Genomic DNA, 21,558 nt, shown 5'->3' on the forward strand with positions numbered 1-21,558 from the left:
GGTGTTTAAGTAAAAATTTAAGGATTTTTCCTTTCTTGAGAGTTATGTAATGTGCAAGTTACATAATCTATGGTATTAGACTTTAAGATTTAACTATTTAAAGCTATAAATGAATAAAAAAGTGGCTTAATATTAACTTTAACCAATCATTATGTAGATAAATGTGAAATATTGAAACTTATATAATAAATTTTGAAGCCTGTTACGTAAGAATTGTTTGAATTTTAAAAAAACTTAGCCCATGAATAGGTTATGAAATCAAATTTTATATTTTCATAAAAAGTATGTATTGATTTTTATTTTTTTGATTGATTTTATTTATGATATTTGTTGTTAGTGGTAACAAGGTCAGGCAAACACTCAAATATGCATGTGCACCTCATCCCCAGAATAAACAACAGACAATAATAACAACAACAAGGCAACCACTGCAGGAGAAGCAACCAAACAACCCAACCACCCAACCACCCATCAGTGGGTTGCGATGGAACCATCCACCAGCGCCGAGGCAGCCGCTGCAGCGGCCGGAGGAGGTCCGGACCCGCGACTGGAGCTGATGGGCTCCTTCGTCATCAAGTCGCTCAAACTGAAGCCGGAGAAGTGGACCCGCGTCATAACGGTGGAGGAGCACAAGGGCATTATCAAGGAGTTCTTGGACCGGTGTACACCAGTAGTCCTCATCATCATCCTGACGCCGGCCGCCCAATTAGTGCCCTCGACCACGTTTCCACTCTCCCAGCTGAAAAGCAAGGGCGTGTACTTCATCAAGCGATATGCCAAGCCGATTCCACGGGAGGATTGTGGCAACTTCATCATCTACGGGGACCTGGCCACGCGGACCATTGATCAGTTGTCCGCCCTGGTAGAGGAGGTCCTTGTGCCCCTGCTCTCCAACGAGGATAACTACCGCACTTGGCCCATCATGGTGGCCCAGGATGTGCAGAAGCATGTTCATAGCCTAAAGAGCACCGTGCACCAGGTGAAGGGGCAGGTGAGCGGCGAGACCATCCTGGCTATGCCCGTGGGCGTTGAGAAGATTGTGAAGGCGGCGAAGGAGCTGGTTGAAACGGAGCAGTGCCAGTTCGATTTGTATCTGAAGAGCGCCATCGAGGGCGTGGTCATCAAGTGGGCCACCCAGATCCACGAGGTCATCAAGGAGAGCCCCTCGAATGCCTTTGCCAATGGCCAGAATCCCACTCCACACACAGGTGGGTGGCGGTCGTGTCATGTGTTTTATTTTTGGCTTCCACACATTTATTATTTATTGATAAAATTCAAGTCTTCCCATATCCTAGCAACCCCGATGGCGGTGCCTCGGAATTTGCATGTCCTGTGAAAAGTTTTTGTTGCCTTTCTTTATTATCTGTTCACAAATGACATTCCGCTTGCATGCAATATTTATTTGGTTATTATCGTAAGAAAAGGGTTTTCATTTGGGATTTATAGTTGCTTTTGCCAAGTGAGCTTCACATTTTCGAGGAAGGTGGAAGCTATTGGTATGATTTGCCTAAAAACCTGGATTTTTTATGATTCTAAACTAGATTTGCAGATGATAATCCCTACAATGCTATAGTTATAGCCGCCTTGAAATTATTTATCCTAATTTTTTAATCCTTCTAATTTGGTTTTCCAGAATTTACCTTTTGGAATAATCGCCTCAAGAATCTATCCTTTATCTATGACCAATTGCGCAATGAGCGTATCCGGGCCATGGCCCTGATACTCGAGTACTCGATGAGTGCCTACCATCCATGTTTCCAGACCCTCTTCAAGAATGTCGTTACGGGTGAGTAGTTAGTATATTATCGATGGCACGGAATGTGATTTTTGCATGCAAATGGGTAATTTTCATAGCACTGGCGGAGGCAAAGGACATAACACTATATTTGAACCCGCTGAAACGACCCCTTCAGCACCTGGAGGAGATGGATTTTGCCGAGTGCAAGCCACTGCTCATTCCGTTCATGAATACGGTTGGCATTTTGTGGGGTAATTCGCGTTACTATTGCCAATCTGCGAAAATAACCGTACTGCTGCAGGAAATATGCAATTTGATTATCCACCAGGTGAGCAGTTTCTTCGGAATGATGGAAAAATCAATTATTTAAACTGTGATGCAATCTTGGCATTTCGTTATCCAGGCCAAGCGATATTTGGATCCATCTTCAATATTCCACAGCGATATTGATGAGGCCATGCAACGGCTCACCCTGTCCATACAGATCCTTAAGTTCTTCCGAGAACTATTTGACTATTACAAGGAACGACTAGCCACATTCTTCACGGAGCCTGAAGAGCGGCCCCCGATTTTGTGGACCTTTCATCCAAATTCAGTTTTCAAGCGCTTTAATGCCTTTCTGGAGCGGCTTACAACCATACAATGGTGATTTTAACTTTACTTATATATTATATACATTTTTGGAATTCCCTTTAATATTTTTTTGTATCCTTAAAGGTTCTTCTTTACTGTGATTGAATTCCTGAAATTAGAGAAAGTCGAAATCGGTGGGCTGCGAGGTCGCCAGCTAAGCACTCGCATCACGGATGTCTATGTGGAGTTCAATCAATACTTCACGGCTTTTGCCTCGAAGAGCTATGATGTCCTGGATCCGGATGATCACGAGTTCGATGATGATTTCAAGGGCTTCCAGACCCGTATCCTGGAACTGGACATGAAACTGGCAGCCATACTCTGCCAAGCCTTCGATGATTGCCATAACCTGGAGAGTATATTCAAGGTGATTATCGATTATGACCTGCAAGTTATAAAACGTAATATATTGTTGATCCTTAGCTCATTAGCATCGTGGGCAGTGTCCTGGATCGTCCAAAGATCAAGGAGGAGTTTACCCAGCGATATGCGGAAATAGTACGCATGTTGGACGATGAAATGACAGTTTGCGAAACCATTTACGACAAGCAAATGGAACTCAAGAAAGTGGGCGACAATCTGTTTCCCAACTACAATTGTCCACCCGTGGCGGCCTTCATCCGGTGGTGCCACCAGCTGGAAACCCGGATCACAGCTCCAATCAAACACTTTAAAGCACTCCAGCATGAGTAAGATATCCCATTATTTAATATAAAATATATGAAGTAATTCCTAACAATAAATTTATCTTCAGAATAACCAAGACAGAAAAATCCCTGGAAATAGTGGAACGCTACGAAGTTCTTATGGTAAAGCTGGGAGCCTGCAAGACCCAGTTCTTTGATGACTGGGCCGAGCGTCTGGATGGCCAAATCGAGGAGAATCTTAAGAAATCGCTGATAGCCCGCGATCCTCGCAGCCATTCACTCATTCTAAACTTCAGCGCCGCTCTGTTCTCCATTCTCCGAGAGGTTCACTATTTGCAGCAGATGAGGATCGACGGCATTCCCCAAATAGCAATTGACTTTGCCGAAAAGACCGACGTCTTCCGATCCTACACTTTGAATCTCGAGAAGACAATCGACTGGTACAACAGCATCCAAGAGGGCAGCTCGCCGGTGGAGCTCAGGCTGATCGAACCCGAGATAAAGATGATTGATGATTTGGTCAAGATCGGTGTGGAGCAGCTCGTTTGGAATTCGTCAGGTAATTAAAGATATTCAGTTCTTAAAAAAAAAAAAATTCTTTAAAAACTTAAAAAGAATGCGCGAAACAGGTTAAATATTATATTTAAATATTTTACAGATATCTTGACTTATTTGGACAAGCTTCGAAAGCCTGTGGCTGCTCTCCAGAACCGTATGGATCACACGCAGGGTAACCTCCGTCAGATTCGCAAGATAATGGGCGTTTGGGCCAAGCAACCCCTCTTCGAAAGGCGGGATTGCAAAAAGGATACGGTGCTGTCAATAGACGAGCGACCTGATCGCACGGCCAAGCGTTATACGGAAATCCAGTCCGCCTCCATAGAAATTCATAAGCTACTGCAGGATAATATGCTGCAGTTTGACATGGAGGCCAAACAGGACGATCCTGTCTGGCTTAGTTATGTGGACTTTGTGGACAACATAGTCTACGAAAACATCCTCCGAACGGTGGGAGTTAGTGTGGGATATTTGGCGGAAAACATGGATCCGGAGAACAACTATGCTCCGTTGTTCGAGTCCCGCTTGGAACTGGTGGAACCCAATCTGGTGTTTGTTCCTTCCTTGGATCCCGACGATCCCATGGGCTTCAATAACATGCTGATCGAGCTGATGAGGGACATTATGAAAATGGGTTCGCTAATCAAACGCCTGAAGCCGAATGAAAAGCGAAACTACGTAGAGATGATAAAGGAAAACCAGGACATCATAGACATGCGCCGTGAAATCCTCAACGGAGTGGATTTGGTAATGGAGGAAGCATCGCGATTCTGTCGCCAGTTCGAAAGATACTCATACCTCTGGCTGGATGATCGCGAAGAGTGCATGGAATACTTCCTGGAGTTTGGAAGGATGTTGGATCCGGACGAGATTGAGCTGCTCATGATAAACGATCCCAATCAGCCACCGCCACAGCCGTGTCAACCGACAATTGAGGCTTTCAGGGAACAAATCGATAACTACGAGTCCTTGTTCAACGAGATCGAGGACATTGCACCCTTCCAGGTGTTCAGCTCCTGGTTCCAGGTGGACGTCAGACCCTTCCGTCAGGCACTACTCAATACAGTCTGCAAGTGGGGCAACATGTTCAAGGAGCATTTGGTAACGACTGTCACCTCCAGTCTGATGAACCTGAGTCACTTCATTCGCAAGGCGGACGAGGGCCTCCTGCAGACCGTGAAGGAAAAGGACTACGAGGGCCTGGTTAGCATCATGGCCTTCCTCATGCAAGTAAAGGAGCGGGCAGCCCGAACGGACGAGATGTTCGAGCCCATGCAGGAGACTATTCAGCTACTAAAATACTACGACATGGACATTCCCGAGGAGGTGAACGTGCTGCTGCAGGAGCTGCCGGAGCAGTGGGCCAACACCAAGAAGATCGCCACCACTGTGAAGCAGCAGGTGTCGCCCCTGCAGGCCACAGAGGTGGTCAGCATCCGGAACAAAATCGCCCTTTTTGAGAGCCACATACAGCTGTTCCGCGAGGTCTTCAAGACCTACGACTTCTTCCGGTTCGATTGCTTTAAACCGTACCTCCTCATGGATCGCATCAATGACGACATGTTCCTGTGCGAGAGCGAGATGCGGGACATCCAGGAGTCGGGCAGTCTCTTCGAGGTCAACATTCCGGAGTTCAAAGTCCTCAAGCAGTGCCGCAAGGAGCTGCGCATGCTCAAGGTACCTAGAGTCCTGTTTAGTCGAAGTACTCACCCGTTTCCTTTTTCTTCCTTTTTGTCTGTGCATGTTTTAATCTTGAACTCGTACTAAATTCTTGCATGCCACATGTGGAACTTGAGCTTTTACTTTTTTCCCCCAAGCTATTAACTAATAACAATTATAATTGATAATCGATTGCATACTAATGTTCCTGATTGTTTTAACAACTGCTCAGCAACTCTGGGACTACGTAAATATTGTGCAGACAAGCATAGACGACTGGAAAACGACGCCATGGCGGAAGGTCGATGTGGAGAACATGGATATCGAGTGCAAAAAGTTTGCCAAAGATATACGTCTACTGGACAAGGAGATGCGTCCGTGGGATACTTTCATCAATCTGGAGTCTACGGTGAAGAATATGCTCACCTCACTTAGGGCAGTCGGCGAGCTTCAGAATCCAGCCATCAGGGAGCGGCACTGGAACCAGCTCATGAACTCGACCAAGGTCTATTTTGTGCTTCCAACTATATGCTATATGTTTTTTTGATCTCCTAAGCCAATCCCAGATATTTGGCCTGACTGTAAATAATCCATGTAAATCTCTCTCCACTCCCCTAGCACCCGAGCCGTCCTGTTTAAGGATGCTCCTTTGTACATACTTACATATAGCAACAATACCTTTTTTACATAATCGATCGTTCTTTCTTTCGTTTCCGCTTGATTTCCGGGATTTTTGTGCCCGGCAGAAACTGTACAGTTCTTGTAAATACCATTTCATTGCAGAGTCTGGCCGCCCTGCCCAAAGAAGTGACCGTAAGTGGCCTAGCCAAGACAGGCACATATCGCATGTGTCCGTAGTCGGTAGTAGTCTTTAGTAGCTTTAGATCCACTGCAGACGTAGCCTTGGCACCCCAATTCCGGCTTCCACTTTTGCTTTACTGAGGTCCTCTTTATAGGTCAAGTTCATCATGGATCACGAGACAACGCTGGCGGAACTATTAGGACTCAATCTGCACGAATGCGAGGAGGAGGTTAAGAACATTGTGGACAAGGCCGTCAAGGAGATGTCCATGGAGAAGATACTGAGGGATTTGAATACCACCTGGTCGGCCATGGAGTTCGACCACGAACTGCACCCGCGCACTGGCTGTAACCTCCTAAAGGCATCGGAAGAACTCATAGAGACGCTTGAAGATAATCAGGTTTGCCTACAGAATCTCATAACATCCAAGTACATCGCCCATTTCCTCGAGGAAGTCTCCACTTGGCAGAATAAGCTTATGATCGCCGATCAAGTGATAACCGTTTGGTTTGAGGTGCAACGCACTTGGACCCATCTTGAGAGTATCTTCATGAGTTCGGAAGACATACGCAAACAGCTCCCCGTCGATTCGGTGCGCTTCGATAACATCGACGCCGAGTTCCGCGTTCTCATGGACGAGATGTCCGTCTCGTCGAACGTGGTGGCGTCCACGAATCGATCGGGCCTGATCGAACGCCTGGAGCATTTGCAGAAGGAGCTTACGCTATGCGAGAAGGCGTTGGCAGAGTACTTGGAAACGAAACGCTTGGCATTCCCGCGCTTTTACTTTGTGTCCTCGGCCGATTTGCTGGACGTGCTCAGCAACGGCATCCAACCCGAAATGGTGACCAAACACCTGACCAAGCTCTTCGATTCAATCGCACGCTTGAAGTTCAACAAGGACGAGTCTGGCGAGATTGAGACCGCCTCCGGAATGTACGCCAAAGATGGCGAATATGTGGAATTTAGCGAACTGGCCAGCATCCGGGGACCCGTTGAGGTCTGGCTGAATCGCATCCAGGCGGCAATGCGTGCCAGTTTGAGGCACTACGTCACCGAAGCGGTAATCGCTTACGAGGAGAAGCAGCGGGAACAGTGGCTGTTCGACTATCCCGCCCAGGTGTCACTCTGCGGATCGCAGATCTGGTGGTCAACCGAGGTGAACATAGCCTTCGGCCGGCTGGAGGAGGGATACGACAACGCCATCAAGGACTATTACAAGAAGCAGATATCGCAGCTCAGCCTGCTCATAACGCTTCTGTTGGGCGAGCTTAGCAAAGGCGATCGTCAGAAGATAATGACGATATGCACCATTGATGTGCACTCAAGAGATGTGGTCGCCAAGATGATTCAGGCCAAATTGGATTCGGGTTCCGCGTTTATGTGGCAATCGCAGCTGAGGCATCGCTTCGACGATGTGGAGAAGGACTGTTTTGCCAATATCTGCGACGCCGAGTTCCAGTATTGTCACGAATACTTGGGCAATACGCCACGCCTGGTGATAACGCCGCTCACAGATCGTTGTTATATAACACTGACACAGTCCCTCCACCTGGTGATGGGCGGAGCCCCGGCCGGGCCAGCCGGCACGGGTAAGACAGAAACCACCAAGGACCTGGGACGGGCCATCGGCATCATGGTCTACGTCTTCAACTGCTCCGAGCAGATGGACTATCAGTCCTGCGGCAACATCTACAAAGGATTGGCCCAAACGGGCGCATGGGGCTGCTTCGACGAGTTCAATCGCATCACCGTGGAAGTCCTCTCGGTGGTGGCCGTCCAGGTGAAGTCCGTACAGGACGCCATTCGCGACAAAAAGGAGAAGTTCAACTTTATGGGCGAAATGATAAGCTGCGTACCCACTGTCGGCATTTTCATCACCATGAATCCTGGCTACGCGGGACGCACAGAGCTGCCGGAGAATCTTAAGGCTCTCTTCCGTCCGTGCGCCATGGTCGTGCCGGACTTTGAGCTCATCTGCGAGATTATGCTGGTGGCCGAGGGATTCCAGGATGCGCGTGTCCTGGCCCGTAAGTTCATCACCCTGTACACTTTGTGCAAGGAGCTGTTGTCCAAGCAGGATCACTACGATTGGGGTCTTCGGGCCATCAAGTCTGTGCTCGTTGTGGCAGGATCTCTCAAGGTAAGGGGGTTTATTAAGTAAGAAGTGTTTAAGTATTTAAAAATATCATCTATTTTAGAGAGGAGATCCCGGACGTCCCGAGGAGGAAGTGCTCATGCGCGCCCTCCGCGACTTCAACATACCGAAAATAATCACGGACGACATGCCGGTGTTCATGGGGCTCATCAGCGACCTGTTTCCCGCCCTGGATGTGCCCCGCAAACGTGATCAGGATTTTGAGCGCACCGTAAAACAAGCGGCCTCTGACCTGCTACTGCAACCAGAAGACAATTTTATCCTGAAAGTGGTGCAGCTGGAGGAGCTGTTGGAGGTACGTCACTCCGTGTTCATCGTTGGCAACGCGGGCACTGGCAAGACCCAGGTGTGGAAGACGCTGCTGCGCACCTACCAGAACATCAAGCGGAAACCCATATTCAATGACTTGAATCCGAAAGCTGTGACCAATGATGAACTCTTCGGCATTATCAACCCGGCGACTCGCGAGTGGAAAGACGGCCTGTTCTCGGTATTGATGCGGGATCAGGCAAACATAACGGGCGATCAACCAAAGTGGATCGTGCTCGACGGCGATATCGATCCCATGTGGATTGAAAGTTTGAACACCGTGATGGACGACAACAAGGTCCTCACACTGGCCAGCAACGAGCGCATTGCGTTGACGCCTTCGATGCGTTTGCTCTTCGAGATCTCCAACCTGAGAACAGCAACGCCGGCAACCGTATCCAGGGCTGGCATCCTGTACATTAATCCGCAGGACTTGGGTTGGAATCCGTGAGTACTCGGATTATTAAGTACACTATGTCATGGCTCAAAAATGATTGCAAATTACTTTCCCCCCAAAAAAACCCATTGGCGTTTCTACAATTGGTGATGAATCAAAGATTTTTTATTTTCTAGCCAAAAAGTTCAACGAAAATGATAAATATTTATTATTTTATTTTGGTTTTTATAAAAATTGGATAAAAGTATATAAATTCAGTCAAATAAATTCATAGTCGTGGGAAGAGTGGATAGTTCCTCTCTAAGATAACCCAAGTTTGTACTTGAATTCAGAATCCTTGAGATACTTGTTTGACTGGATTTGTATTTTGGCCATTTTATTGTTATAAGGAATAGGTATTAACCTGCATTTTCTTACAGCTATGTGACCAGTTGGGTTGAAACGCGCAAAATTCCAGCCGAAAAGTCCAATTTGGTCATGTTATTTGATAAGTACATACCGCCTTCATTGGAAACGATTCGCGTGCGATTCAAGAAGATCACGCCAGTCGCCGAAATGGCCCACATACAAATGCTGTGCCATCTGCTAAACTGTTTTCTAATCCCAGCGAACACGCCAGCCGATTGTCCAAAAGAATGGCACGAACTGTACTTTGTTTTTGCCTGTATCTGGGCCTTCGGATCGGCCATGTTCCAGGATCAAGCCATTGACTACCGCGTGGAGTTCAGCAAATGGTGGGTAAATGAGTTCAAAACTGTTAAGTTCCCGCCAGGTGAGTGCCGCTTTTGTGACCTTTTAGTTTAACCCTTGAACCTTACCATAAAACTCACACACAAAAGGCGGAACAGTTTTCGACTATTTCCTGGATAGCGAAACAAAGACCTTCCTGCCCTGGACGGAGAAGATACCGAAGTTCGAGCTGGACTCGGACCTGCCGCTGCAGGCTGTCATCGTGCACACCTCCGAGTCGATTCGCCTGCGTTACTTCCTAGATCTCCTGATGGATAAGAAGCACCCGGTGATGCTAGTGGGGAATGCCGGCTGCGGCAAGACCGTACTGGTGAACGAGAAGCTTCAATCGCTATCTGAGAATTACGCTGTCACTACAATACCATTCAATTTCTACACAACGTCCGAGATGTTGCAGAAGATCCTCGAGAAGCCGCTGGAGAAGAAGGCGGGTCGCAACTACGGACCGCCCGGCAACAAGCTCCTCTGTTACTTCGTGGACGACATCAATATGCCCGAGGTGGACCAGTATGGCACAGTGCAGCCGCACACCCTGATGCGCCAGCACCTGGACTACGGCCACTGGTACGACCGAAACAAGCTGACCCTCAAGGACATCCACAACTGTCAGTATGTGGCCTGTATGAACCCCACCTCGGGCAGTTTCACGATTAATCCGCGCCTGCAGCGCCACTTCTGCGTCCTAGCAGTCAGTTTCCCCGGACCCGAGTCCATCACGGTTATGTACTCGGCTATTTTGGCGCAGCATTTTGCCAATGCGGAGCAGAAATTCAACCCGATTGTAACAAGGATGACGCCAAACATTGTGGCAGCCACGATTGCGCTCCACAACAAGTGTTTGCAGGTGTTCCTGCCCACGGCGATAAAATCCCATTACATCTTTAATCTGCGAGATATCAGCAATGTATTTCAGGTAGGAAGATACATTATTAATTGAATTATTTTATTAAATATGTCTATACCCTGTAGGGATTGCTATTCAGTTCGACAGAGTGCTTGGCGGGCTCTACAGATCTTATACGTTTGTGGCAACATGAGACACAGCGTGTGTACTCGGATAAGCTAACCGACGATAAGGACATCGATAGCTTTACCAAAATGCAGCATGACATTGTCAAGAAGTCGTTCGAAGAAATTGACGAATCCGTTATATTCGACAAGCCGAATATCTACTGTCATTTCGCTGGAGGAATTGGTGATCCTAAGTACATGCCCATCAAGGGTTGGCCTGAGCTTCACAAACTCCTTCAGGAAGCAATGTCATCGTATAATGATCTAGTCGCTGCCATGAATCTGGTGTTATTCGAGGATGCGATGATGCACGTCTGCAGGTGGGTCTTCCTTAACTGCAAGTGACTCAAAAGGATCTTAAAACATATATCTTGCTTTCCAGAATCAATCGCATTTTAGAATCACCGCGTGGCAGCGCTCTATTGGTTGGTGTTGGTGGCAGCGGGAAACAATCTCTAGCGCGCTTGGCAGCATTCATATCCAGCTTGGAGGTCGTGCAGATACAGCTAAAGAAGGGATACGGAGTCAATGACTTGAAGGTTTCTTTAATCATACCAAATAAAACCTTTAAACGATCCTATTGACTGTTGAATTTGGTGATCTTTCATTGCAGAATGAATTTTCAGGACTTTATTTGAAGGCCGGACTCAAGAATGTTGGCATTATGTTCCTAATGACGGATGCACAAATCCCCAGCGAGGATTTTCTTGTCTTAATCAACGATATGTTAGCCACTGGCGAGATCCCAGATCTGTTTCCGGACGACGAGATCGAGAACATAATCGCTGGCGTCCGCAATGAGGTCAAAGGTGCGGGACTGGTTGACACGAGGGAAAACTGCTGGAAATTCTTCATCGATCGAGTGCGCAAGCAACTGAAGATAGTTCTGTGCTTTTCACCAGTGGGTTCAACATTGCGTGTTCGGTCGAGAAAATTCCCTGCCATCATCAATGCCACATCCATCAATTGGTTCCACGAATGGCCTCAGGAAGCACTCATCTCGGTGGCCATGAACTTCCTCGCCCAGAACAAGGTGCTACCGGAGAACCACCGCGACTCTGTGGCAAAGTTCATGGCCTACGTCCACACCTCGGTCAACACGACCTCGAAGGTGTACTTACAGAACGAGCGACGGTACAACTACACAACCCCAAAGAGCTACCTGGAGCAGATCAATCTCTATATCAAGCTATTGAATCATAAGCATGAGGATCTGCAGAGTAAGATCGAGCGGCTGGAGAACGGACTTGAGAAGCTCCGATCCACTGCCCTGCAAGTGGCCGATCTGAAGGTGAAGCTCGCCGTTCAGGAGATCGAGCTGAAGGAGAAGAACGACGCGGCTGACGCCCTCATCGAGATTGTGGGCATCGAGACGGAGAAGGTGCAAACGGAGAAAGCCGTGGCCGATGAGGAGGAAATGAAGGTTGCTTTGATAGCCGACGAAGTCACCAAGAAGCAGCGAGACTGCGAGGAGGATCTCCTCAAGGCGGAGCCCGCCCTGACCGCCGCCCAGGAGGCGCTCAACACCCTCAACAAAGCCAATCTTACCGAGCTCAAGAGCTTTGGTTCGCCGCCTGGCGCGGTCACCAATGTGACGGCTGCCGTCATGGTGCTGCTCTCCCCGGGAGGCAAGTTACCCAAAGACCGCTCCTGGAAGGCGGCCAAAATCGCCATGGCCAAGGTGGACACGTTCCTCGATTCGTTGATCAATTACGACAAAGAGAACATCCACCCGGAGATCATAAAGGCCATCCAGCCGTACCTGAAGGATCCGGAGTTCGAGCCGGAGTTTGTACGCTCCAAGTCGGGAGCTGCAGCTGGCCTATGCGCCTGGGTGATAAATATCATAAAGTTCTACGAGGTCTACTGCGACGTGGAGCCCAAACGGAAGGCCCTAGCGGCCGCCAATGCTGAGCTGGCAGCGGCCCAGGACAAACTGGCAGGCATCAAGCGGAAAGTCGCGGTAAGATATTATTTTCTTTAATGCTAACACAATGCAAACGGCTTAACAAAATCTTTAATTTTCCTTCCAGAGCCTCGAGGAACAGCTGGCCAAGCTGACGGCGGATTTCGAGAAGGCTACAGCCGATAAACTGCGTTGTCAGCAGGAGGCGGACGCCACTCAAGCAACCATCGCGCTGGCCAATCGCCTGGTGGGCGGCCTGGCCAGTGAAAATGTCCGCTGGGCGGAAGCAGTCAACAAGTGAGATTCCAAATTAACAATATTAACTAACATGTAATTAATTATCTTGTATTCCACCATAAAGCTTCGTCAAGCAGGGAATTACCTTACCCGGCGACATTCTACTCATTACCGCCTTTATTTCCTATGTCGGCTGTTTTACGAAAGGATTCCGCATCGATCTTCTACTCAAGATGTGGACTCCCTTTTTGAAGAGCATCGATCCGCCCATACCCACAACCGAGAATCTCGATCCATTGTCGCTGCTGACCGACGACACCACCATCGCCATTTGGACAAACGAAGGTCTGCCCAGCGATAGGATGTCGATTGAGAATGCCACCATCCTGTCCAACTCAGACCGCTGGCCGCTAATGATCGATCCCCAACTACAGGGAGTCAAATGGATCAAGCAAAAGTATGGTGAGGAGCTGAAGGTGATTCGTCTAGGTCAACGCAGCTATCTGGACATCATCGAGAAGTCCATCAACGCGGGAAACACTGTACTGATCGAGAACATTGACGAGAACCTGGACCCAGTGCTGGACTCATTACTGGGTCGAAATTTGATTAAAAAGGGAAAGTAAGTAAAGGAGTCCTATTATCCAGCTATATTCTAAGTCTCCTTTCTTTTTAGGGCAATTAAAATCGGAGACAAGGAGGTCGAATACAACTCTAACTTCCGCTTAATCCTGCACACCAAACTAGCCAACCCGCACTACAAGCCTGAGATGCAAGCACAAACCACACTTATTAACTTCACCGTAACACGAGACGGACTGGAGGACCAACTTCTGGCGGAAGTGGTGAAGGCGGAGCGTCCCGATCTGGAGGAACTGAAAGCCGAACTTACAAAGCAACAGAATGACTTCAAGATCATGCTCAAGAAACTGGAGGACGACCTTCTATCGCGCCTTTCGTCGGCGGGTGAGAATATTTTAGGTGACACGGCGCTTGTCGAGAATCTGGAGACCACCAAGAGCACCGCGTCGGAGATCGAGGAGAAGGTCGCCGAGGCGAAGATAACATCCAAGGAGATCGACAAGGCCCGAGAATACTACAGACCTGCGGCTGCCCGAGCCAGTCTGCTATATTTCATTCTCAACGAACTAAACACTATCAATCCGATCTATCAGTTTTCACTGAAAGTAAGTGGAATATTAGTATGGATTATAATCTCTATATGGCATATTACTTACAGGCTTTTAGTGTAGTGTTCCAAAAGGCCATAGCCAAGGCTGAACCGGGCGAAACTTTGGATTTGCGAGTGTCCAATCTGATCGATTGTATAACGTATTCGGTCTTTCAGTATACTTCGCGTGGTCTTTTCGAATGCGACAAGCTCATCTTCGCCTCGCAAATGACATTTCAGGTGAGCCCTTGCTAAAAGCCAAATGAAAATAATCTTAGACAATTGATATATCATCCTTGACAGATACTGCTTATGAACGAGGAGGTTACATCCGCGGAACTGGACTTCCTACTCCGCTTCCCGATCAAGCCACATGTGACAAGTCCTGTGGACTTTCTGACCAATCAATCGTGGGGCGGAATTTGCAGTCTAGCGTCCAAAGATGAATTCAGGAACCTGGACCGCGACATTGAGACCTCCTCGAAGCGCTGGAAGAAACTGGTGGAGTCGGAGTTGCCCGAGAAAGAGAAGTTCCCGCAGGAGTGGAAGAACAAAACGGCCTTACAGAGGCTCTGCATGATACGAGCTCTAAGACCCGATCGTATGACCTATGCTTTAGCGTGAGTATTTAAAAGAAAAATATTAAACTTTTTATTCCTAACCACCATCTTCTTTAGGGACTTTATTGAAGAGAAGCTGGGATCAAAATATGTGGAGAACCGCGCTATGGAGTTTGCCAAGTCCTACGAGGAAGCCAGTCCTTCTACTCCAATCTTCTTTATCCTATCGCCCGGCGTTAATCCCCTTAAGGACGTGGAAGCCCTAGGCAAACAAATGGGCTTCACCATGGATCTGGGTAATTTCCATAATGTGTCTTTGGGTCAGGGCCAGGAATGCATTGCCGAGGCGGCCATGGACACGGCTGCCAAGAACGGCCACTGGGTGGTTCTGCAGAATATACATTTGGTCAGGAAGTGGCTGCCAGTACTTGAGAAGAAGCTAGAATACTACGCCGAGGACTCGCACCCGGACTATCGGATGTTCCTTAGTGCAGAGCCAGCATCAACACCCTCGGCTCACATCATTCCACAGGTAAATACATAAAGGATAATTAAGGACTATATTCTTTACGATTCAAGGAAAATATTGAGTGAATATTGAATTTTCTTTATTATGCATGTTCTATTCGATCTATTCATTTAAATGGGTTTAAAGGTAAATCCCAGTACATTTGGTTTTTCAGACTCCGTAGATAATATATTTGTAGACATAGATAGATCTTAGTAGTAGGAATATTATTTGATTCTATTATCCCATTTCTAATGGATATTGTTTGATAAAAATCTCCATCTTTGGAAACATGAAACTAAACAAGAGATTTCCCATTTGACTTATAGGGGATCTTAGAGTCTTCGATCAAGATCACCAACGAGCCACCTACGGGCATGCTGGCCAATCTGCACAAGGCCCTGGACAACTTCACCCAGGAGACCTTGGAGATGTCCGGCAAGGAGGCCGAGTTCAAGGCCATCCTGTTCTCGCTCTGCTACTTCCACGCCGTCGTGGCGGAGCGACGCAAGTTTGGGCCCCAGGGCTGGAACAAGATCTATCCCTTCAATGTGGGCGATCTGAACATCAGTGTGTCCGTGCTATACAATTACTTGGAGGCCAATGCCAAGGTGCCGTGGGAGGATCTGCGATATCTGTTCGGGGAGATCATGTACGGAGGTCATATCACGGACGACTGGGATCGCCGGCTATGCATTACTTATCTGGAAGAGTACATGCAGCCGGACCTGGTCGATGGTGAACTCTTCCTGGCGCCCTCCTTCCCGGCGCCTCCCAATACGGACTATCTGGGCTACCACACCTATGTAGATGAAATGATGCCGGCAGAGTCGCCCTACCTATATGGACTGCATCCTAATGCCGAGATTGGATTCCTCACCACGCGGGCGGAGAACATATTCCGAACAGTGTTCGAGATGCAGCCACGGGATGCCGGAGCTGGCGGAGGGGCGACGGTGACCCGCGAGGACAAGGTGAAGCAGATCGTCGATGAGATCATCGAGAAGCTGCCCGAGGAGTTCAACATGGTCGAGATCATGAACAAGGTGGAGGAGCGCACGCCGTATGTTATAGTGGCCTTTCAGGAGTGCGAGCGGATGAACTTCCTCACCAGCGAGATGAAGCGCAGCCTGAAGGAGTTGGACTTGGGCTTAAAGGGTGAATTGACCATTACGTCGGACATGGAGGTGCTGGAGAATTCACTGTTTTTGGATCAAGTACCGCCCATTTGGACGCAACGTGCGTATCCTTCGCTCTTGGGTCTCAACAATTGGTTCATTGATCTGTGCCTGCGTCTTCGCGAACTGGAGACTTGGTCTACCGATTTTGTGGTATGAATCACCCTTCTTATTATGAATTTGATTTCGATTTATTTATTTTTATTTTAGTTACCCTCCTGCGTCTGGCTGGCCGGATTCTTTAATCCGCAATCCCTGCTCACCGCCATCATGCAGAGCACCGCCCGTCGCAATGATCTGCCGCTGGACAAGATGTGCCTCCAGTGTGACGTTACCAAGAAGCAGAAGGAGGAATTTACGTGAGTGAATTGATTGCCACGCCATATCCAATTGACTTCTGGACTGACCCCTTCCCGAGAATGCTTACACTCTCAAGTACCATGAGCAAAAGTGTTACGATTTTTATGCGTCACAGACTTCTTTGGAATCAATATTTCAGTATACCCCCTATTAGGGTATAGAATCGCTGCGGCAATCAATGCTGCAAGTCAGCGACCGGCTTGGAGGTTCTAAAAATAGTCGGAATGCTATTTCATAAGAGCTAATTTTAAACCAGCACTCGGACTATAAATATGTGCTGCCTATTAATAGCTCGTAATTTACAAGCCTCCATTTGTTTGTGAGCCGATCGCTGGGCGCAGATTGCTTATTAAGTGGCGCCCGGGCAGACACGTTTCGCTTGGCGACGCCGCCGTTGGAACAATGGAGCAACCCACTCGGCTCCGGCTCCGGCGCGTCGATGTACTTGTCGATGCAGATTAGCCTCGGCCGACACCCGCCCCTCTAATTGACTTAATTTGGACGGGGGAGCTCTTAGGGGAGACGCCTAGATTAAGATATAATCTAGAGATCAAGTTAGAGCCACGATTTTGTAATTGCAGGACGGCGCCACGGGACGGATGCTGCGTGCACGGCATCTTCATGGAGGGCGCCAGGTGGGACATACAGCAGGGCATCATCATGGAGTCGCGCCTCAAGGAGCTCTATCCCTCAATGCCGGTGATCAATATTCGGGTGAGTTTGCGTTGCAAATTCGTCAAATGCAAATGCCACAAAAAATAATCGAATCTGCGAATCGAGGGCGGATCTGTGGCGTCTCGATGCTGGCGCATGTTGGCATAAATTCGAAAACTAGATTCCGACTCCGATCTATTGTTCCACTTAATGTTATTCTGATTGTGTGTGGGTTTCTTTATTTTTTGCAGGCCATCACCCAAGATAAGCAAGACCTGAGGAACATGTACGAGTGCCCCGTCTACAAGACCCGTACCCGGGGCCCCAGCACCTATGTTTCCAATCTGAATCTCAAGACCAAAGACAAGCCGGGAAAATGGATACTGGCCGGAGTGGCATTACTTCTTCAAACCTAATTTACCCATTTTATTTATCAACTAATTTAGTAGAAACTGATAACAGAAACACCATTTAGAAAGACATCTCTTTAGTACAATAATAGAGCTAAGTTAGTAAAATGTATCGTGTTTGCTAAGTAGACTTCAAGTTCAACTTTCGATTTCATCCTTATGTAGTGCACGTTTTTAAAATAAACACTTCCTAAGTAGACTTGCCTTAGGCGCACTAGCATAAAACCTAAAAAAAAAGCTAAACCTGTCTATATCTTTGCATCTATCTTTGGGGACCCCATTTTCTCGAAGGATTTTCCCTTCCAGGTATGAATTCTTTGAGTTCCAATGTCGGTCCTGTGACTTCATTTGTTTACATCCCAGCATTTGTTTACTTTCATAGGTACTAAGTGTAGGTAATGCCCAAATGGAAACCACCAAGTGGAGGACAACAAACCATTAAAATATAATGAAATTGGTTCCAAATTGATAATATTGGATGAGCTGGCAAACGCAGCTGATAAGCTCAAATGAATACCGAGATAGAAAAATTTGAAAAATGTTAATGAAAAAGCTAAATCAAAAGCGTCGCGCATCCATAAATAACAAACTATATGTTTTGGCTAAAAGCATCATAGAAAATTCATAGACTTTGATGGGTGGAGTGAACTCGTGGCCGTCACCAACTGTAGAATTTTCATATTTTTTTGCTGTTCTTTTTTTTTTTATAGTCGGTTCATTATGTATTTGTCGCTCTCTGGCTGATAAGCCTGCTGCTCCGAATCGGTTCTCGGTTTTGCTGACGAAATTTTCAAAGATTTTCGAAGATGCCCCCCGTCCAAAGGCGATTGAAGAATCCAACCATCTCAGCATCTTGTCAGTGCTGAGCGGTATGCGAAGCGAGGAGGAGAATCGAAGAGTTTTTAGTGACTGCATAAAAGTACATGAATAATTCAAACACAAAAATCCCGATCCCCGATCCCAGCGGCGGCGGCGACAACGTGACCTGCCTGTAGAGAGGGTATCGATCAAACGATCGACCGATCGGTCCGATCTACCGATTGATCGGAGTACGGGGCTATGGTTTCCTCCCAACTAGCCAGCCAGCCAGCCAGCAGCAGCAGCAAGCAAACACAAAAAGCAAATCAAAGCCAACACAAAGCCACAAGAAAAAAAAAAAGAATAATACAAAAAAATAAAAATAAATAAATAATAAAAAAAAAAATAACAACTACGGGACGGGCTACGGCGAAATGTGCGCGGAGAAACAAAAAGAAAATTGAAGACGACGACACGAGCGTAAATCTTTTTAGCATGAAAAAATTCTATAAAACTAACAGGCACTGTGTGGTCGGACATCATTCTACATTCGTGCGCTACGACGGCAGACGACAGCCAGATACAGTCAGCCGTTCAGATACAGATACAGATACGGATACAGATACAGATATAGATACGGGATACAGATACAGATTGCCGGTGGGACGGACAGCCGAATTGATTGATTGATTGCCGAACCCGAGAGCCCCAAACCAAAACCCAAACTCAAACCCAAAAACCCAAACTCGAAACATAAATTGAAAATCAAACTGCAGCGACCAGCCGCCAAGCCATCAATCAGTCACTGAGTCAGTTAGTCATTTAATCAATTTGCCCACCCGAGTCCGAGCTGGCTGGAGGATATATGCTCTTCGCTTTGGCGGCGCTTCAGTTTCAGTTCGCATTTGGACGCGTCTGTGCGGCCGATAGAGTCGGATCGGATCCAAATCAGGGTCGGAATTAAAATCGTGCGCGAATTAATCTATATACGTATCGCCCAACCAAAACAGTAGCACACACACGTGTCTGCGGTTCAGTGACAAGCCCCGAATCGGCCATAGAATATACATATATAAATCGTGAAATCGTAAAATCGTAAAGCATTTTTAATCAATCCGAACCGAAACCAGGCAGGCAGCGGCATAATTAATTCGTCTGACCCGCAAAGTTCACGCTGAGCAAAATCAAATTGTGCAAAGTGTGCTTAAAAATAGTTTAACCACAAAATATAATAAATAAATTAATTAATTTGGTGAAATAATTACCCATCGAATTGCAAGCAAAATGAAGTTCTTTGCAGTATTGTTAGCATGTAAGTAAAAACAAAACTATAAAGTTTAAAACTAAAACAAAGTTTAAATATCTGCTAGGCTTTTGGCGGATTTTCTTTGAAAACTTAAGTAGAAAGGGGACAGAAATTCAAAATTATTTTAAACTGGGAGTTTTAGGTGAAAAATTTTTTAAAGCCAGTGATTCATGAAATTTTTTAAGTGAAAAAATCTATTTTAATAAGTTGGGTTTTTTAAGGTTAATAAAAAGTAGATTGCAGCTGGGAATAAAAAATGATTTTTTCTTTGAATCATACAGAAAAATAGAGAATTTTAAGTGAAATATACTAAAAACAGCGATTTCTTGAAATTTAAAGTTTTAAATTCTTTGTAATTTTGCATTAAAATTTTAATGAGTGCTAAGAATTTTAAGTGACACGTTCTTTTCGGATTTCCAAACAGAGATTTTCTGAGAAATTTTGAGTAATTAATTCTTATTGTAATTTTTAAATCAGCTTATCAAGTCGTTACTTCTTTTTTGGAAGTGTAGTGGAATTGCTGACGCATGTTTTTACTTTTAATCTAGTAAACATGTGTAACATGTGATTTTTAGAAATGCTGCGTCAGAATAGAAGCCACTTGACCCACTAAAGCGTTGACTTTTTATTAAACTAAATATTAAAAAATAATCCGAGTGGGATAAACTTCATTCACTTTTACGATGCAACTTATGAATGGAATATTTAGTACTCGAATAGAGTTGTTAGCAACAGAATGTTTCCTTTGCGTGCCGACATGGCTAATTAGGTATGCAGCGCTAATTCCAATAGCCCCTGCCTCGGGGGCCATTAAGCCGATTCATCGGCATTGCCAGACGGCCTGGCGTCGCCTAGAATCGATGGTTGTCTATATGGATGTGGCTGTGGATGTGGGTGATATCACGGGGCGTGATGGGCTGATCAACAGCGCTTTGTATGCGGGCAGTGGTTGTTTTTTTATGACTGACGGTTCTAATCGCACGCCTCCTGCCTAACTAATCGGATGTGATGTCCCTTCTATTTATAGTAGCCCTTTTCGCCATGACGATGGTCCAGTGCCTGAGCCTGCCCGATGCCAATGCCAAGTGCGTCATGGATTGCGAGACGCAGACCTATAATTCGATCTGTGCCGCGGACGACAAAGGAACCACCAAGACCTATCGCAATGTTTGCGTAATGAAGGTCGAGAATTGTCTGCAGAATGCAAGTGAGTTTTCAAGTTTATTTAGAGTCTGATTTAAATTCTAAACTACTCTTTATTTCAACCTATTCATAGACTTTCAAAAGATAAGCGACAAAGAGTGTCCATAATCGATTCGAAGGATTCGTAGTCCAGCAGGCAAAAACTTAAATCATGGAGGAGGACTGCTGGAGGACTCGGCTTTTTCGCGTGGTATTTGTGTGTGATATTTTTAAGTTGTACTTCAGCGGAATAGAGAACACGCCCCGGAACGAAATGCATAATTCTAATGTATTCTATAATTATTAATTCTTAATATTAAAAATAAAGTAATCATAACACGCACCATCCATATCTATTCCTTGACCATCACAATTTCACATCACATTTCCATGAAACGTAATATTAGCGATGACTTCATATAGTATTTCCGCCTTACCCCAACGAACAATCAATCCATAGTCTATGTACGACAGCCTGATCTTTAATCTCTGCCTCATAAGCTCCACTGCTCCAATCGAAATTAAGTCATCCGACCGATTTAGAAAATTGGATCTTGATAATTGCTATCAGATCAAGTGCCTTTTCATTTCCAATTTCCTACCCATTTTATGAATCAATTGATGCT

The 21,558-nt window shown here is 46.4% G+C and overlaps 2 protein-coding genes across 2 annotated transcripts; both read left to right on the plus strand.

Moving 5' to 3' along the window:
* The first annotated feature begins 405 nt into the window (after window positions 1-405).
* LOC6501300 (dynein beta chain, ciliary) lies at window positions 406-18,899 on the plus strand. The gene is made up of 28 exons (XM_044717757.1): window positions 406-1,208; window positions 1,634-1,786; window positions 1,855-2,066; window positions 2,142-2,383; window positions 2,456-2,738; window positions 2,795-3,060; window positions 3,126-3,577; window positions 3,677-5,253; window positions 5,468-5,740; window positions 6,019-6,048; window positions 6,192-8,180; window positions 8,239-8,951; window positions 9,321-9,673; window positions 9,741-10,564; window positions 10,621-10,982; window positions 11,045-11,201; window positions 11,276-12,625; window positions 12,696-12,865; window positions 12,930-13,427; window positions 13,482-13,992; window positions 14,046-14,216; window positions 14,280-14,596; window positions 14,654-15,068; window positions 15,374-16,375; window positions 16,433-16,581; window positions 17,164-17,296; window positions 17,488-17,952; window positions 18,029-18,899. Exons 1-27 carry the CDS (start codon window positions 485-487, stop codon window positions 17,650-17,652), a joined length of 13,491 nt encoding a protein of 4,496 aa, XP_044573692.1. The 5' UTR covers window positions 406-484; the 3' UTR covers window positions 17,653-17,952; window positions 18,029-18,899.
* On the plus strand, window positions 18,513-21,275 carry LOC6501301. The gene is made up of 3 exons (XM_001954911.4): window positions 18,513-19,756; window positions 20,778-20,957; window positions 21,027-21,275. The coding sequence occupies exons 1-3, from the start codon at window positions 19,729-19,731 to the stop codon at window positions 21,059-21,061; spliced, it is 243 nt and encodes an 80-aa protein (XP_001954947.1). The 5' UTR covers window positions 18,513-19,728; the 3' UTR covers window positions 21,062-21,275.
* Window positions 21,276-21,558: the final 283 nt, after the last annotated feature.

This window comes from Drosophila ananassae, chromosome 2L, assembly GCF_017639315.1.
Source record: "Drosophila ananassae strain 14024-0371.13 chromosome 2L, ASM1763931v2, whole genome shotgun sequence".
Lineage (NCBI taxonomy): Eukaryota > Metazoa > Arthropoda > Insecta > Diptera > Drosophilidae > Drosophila > Drosophila ananassae.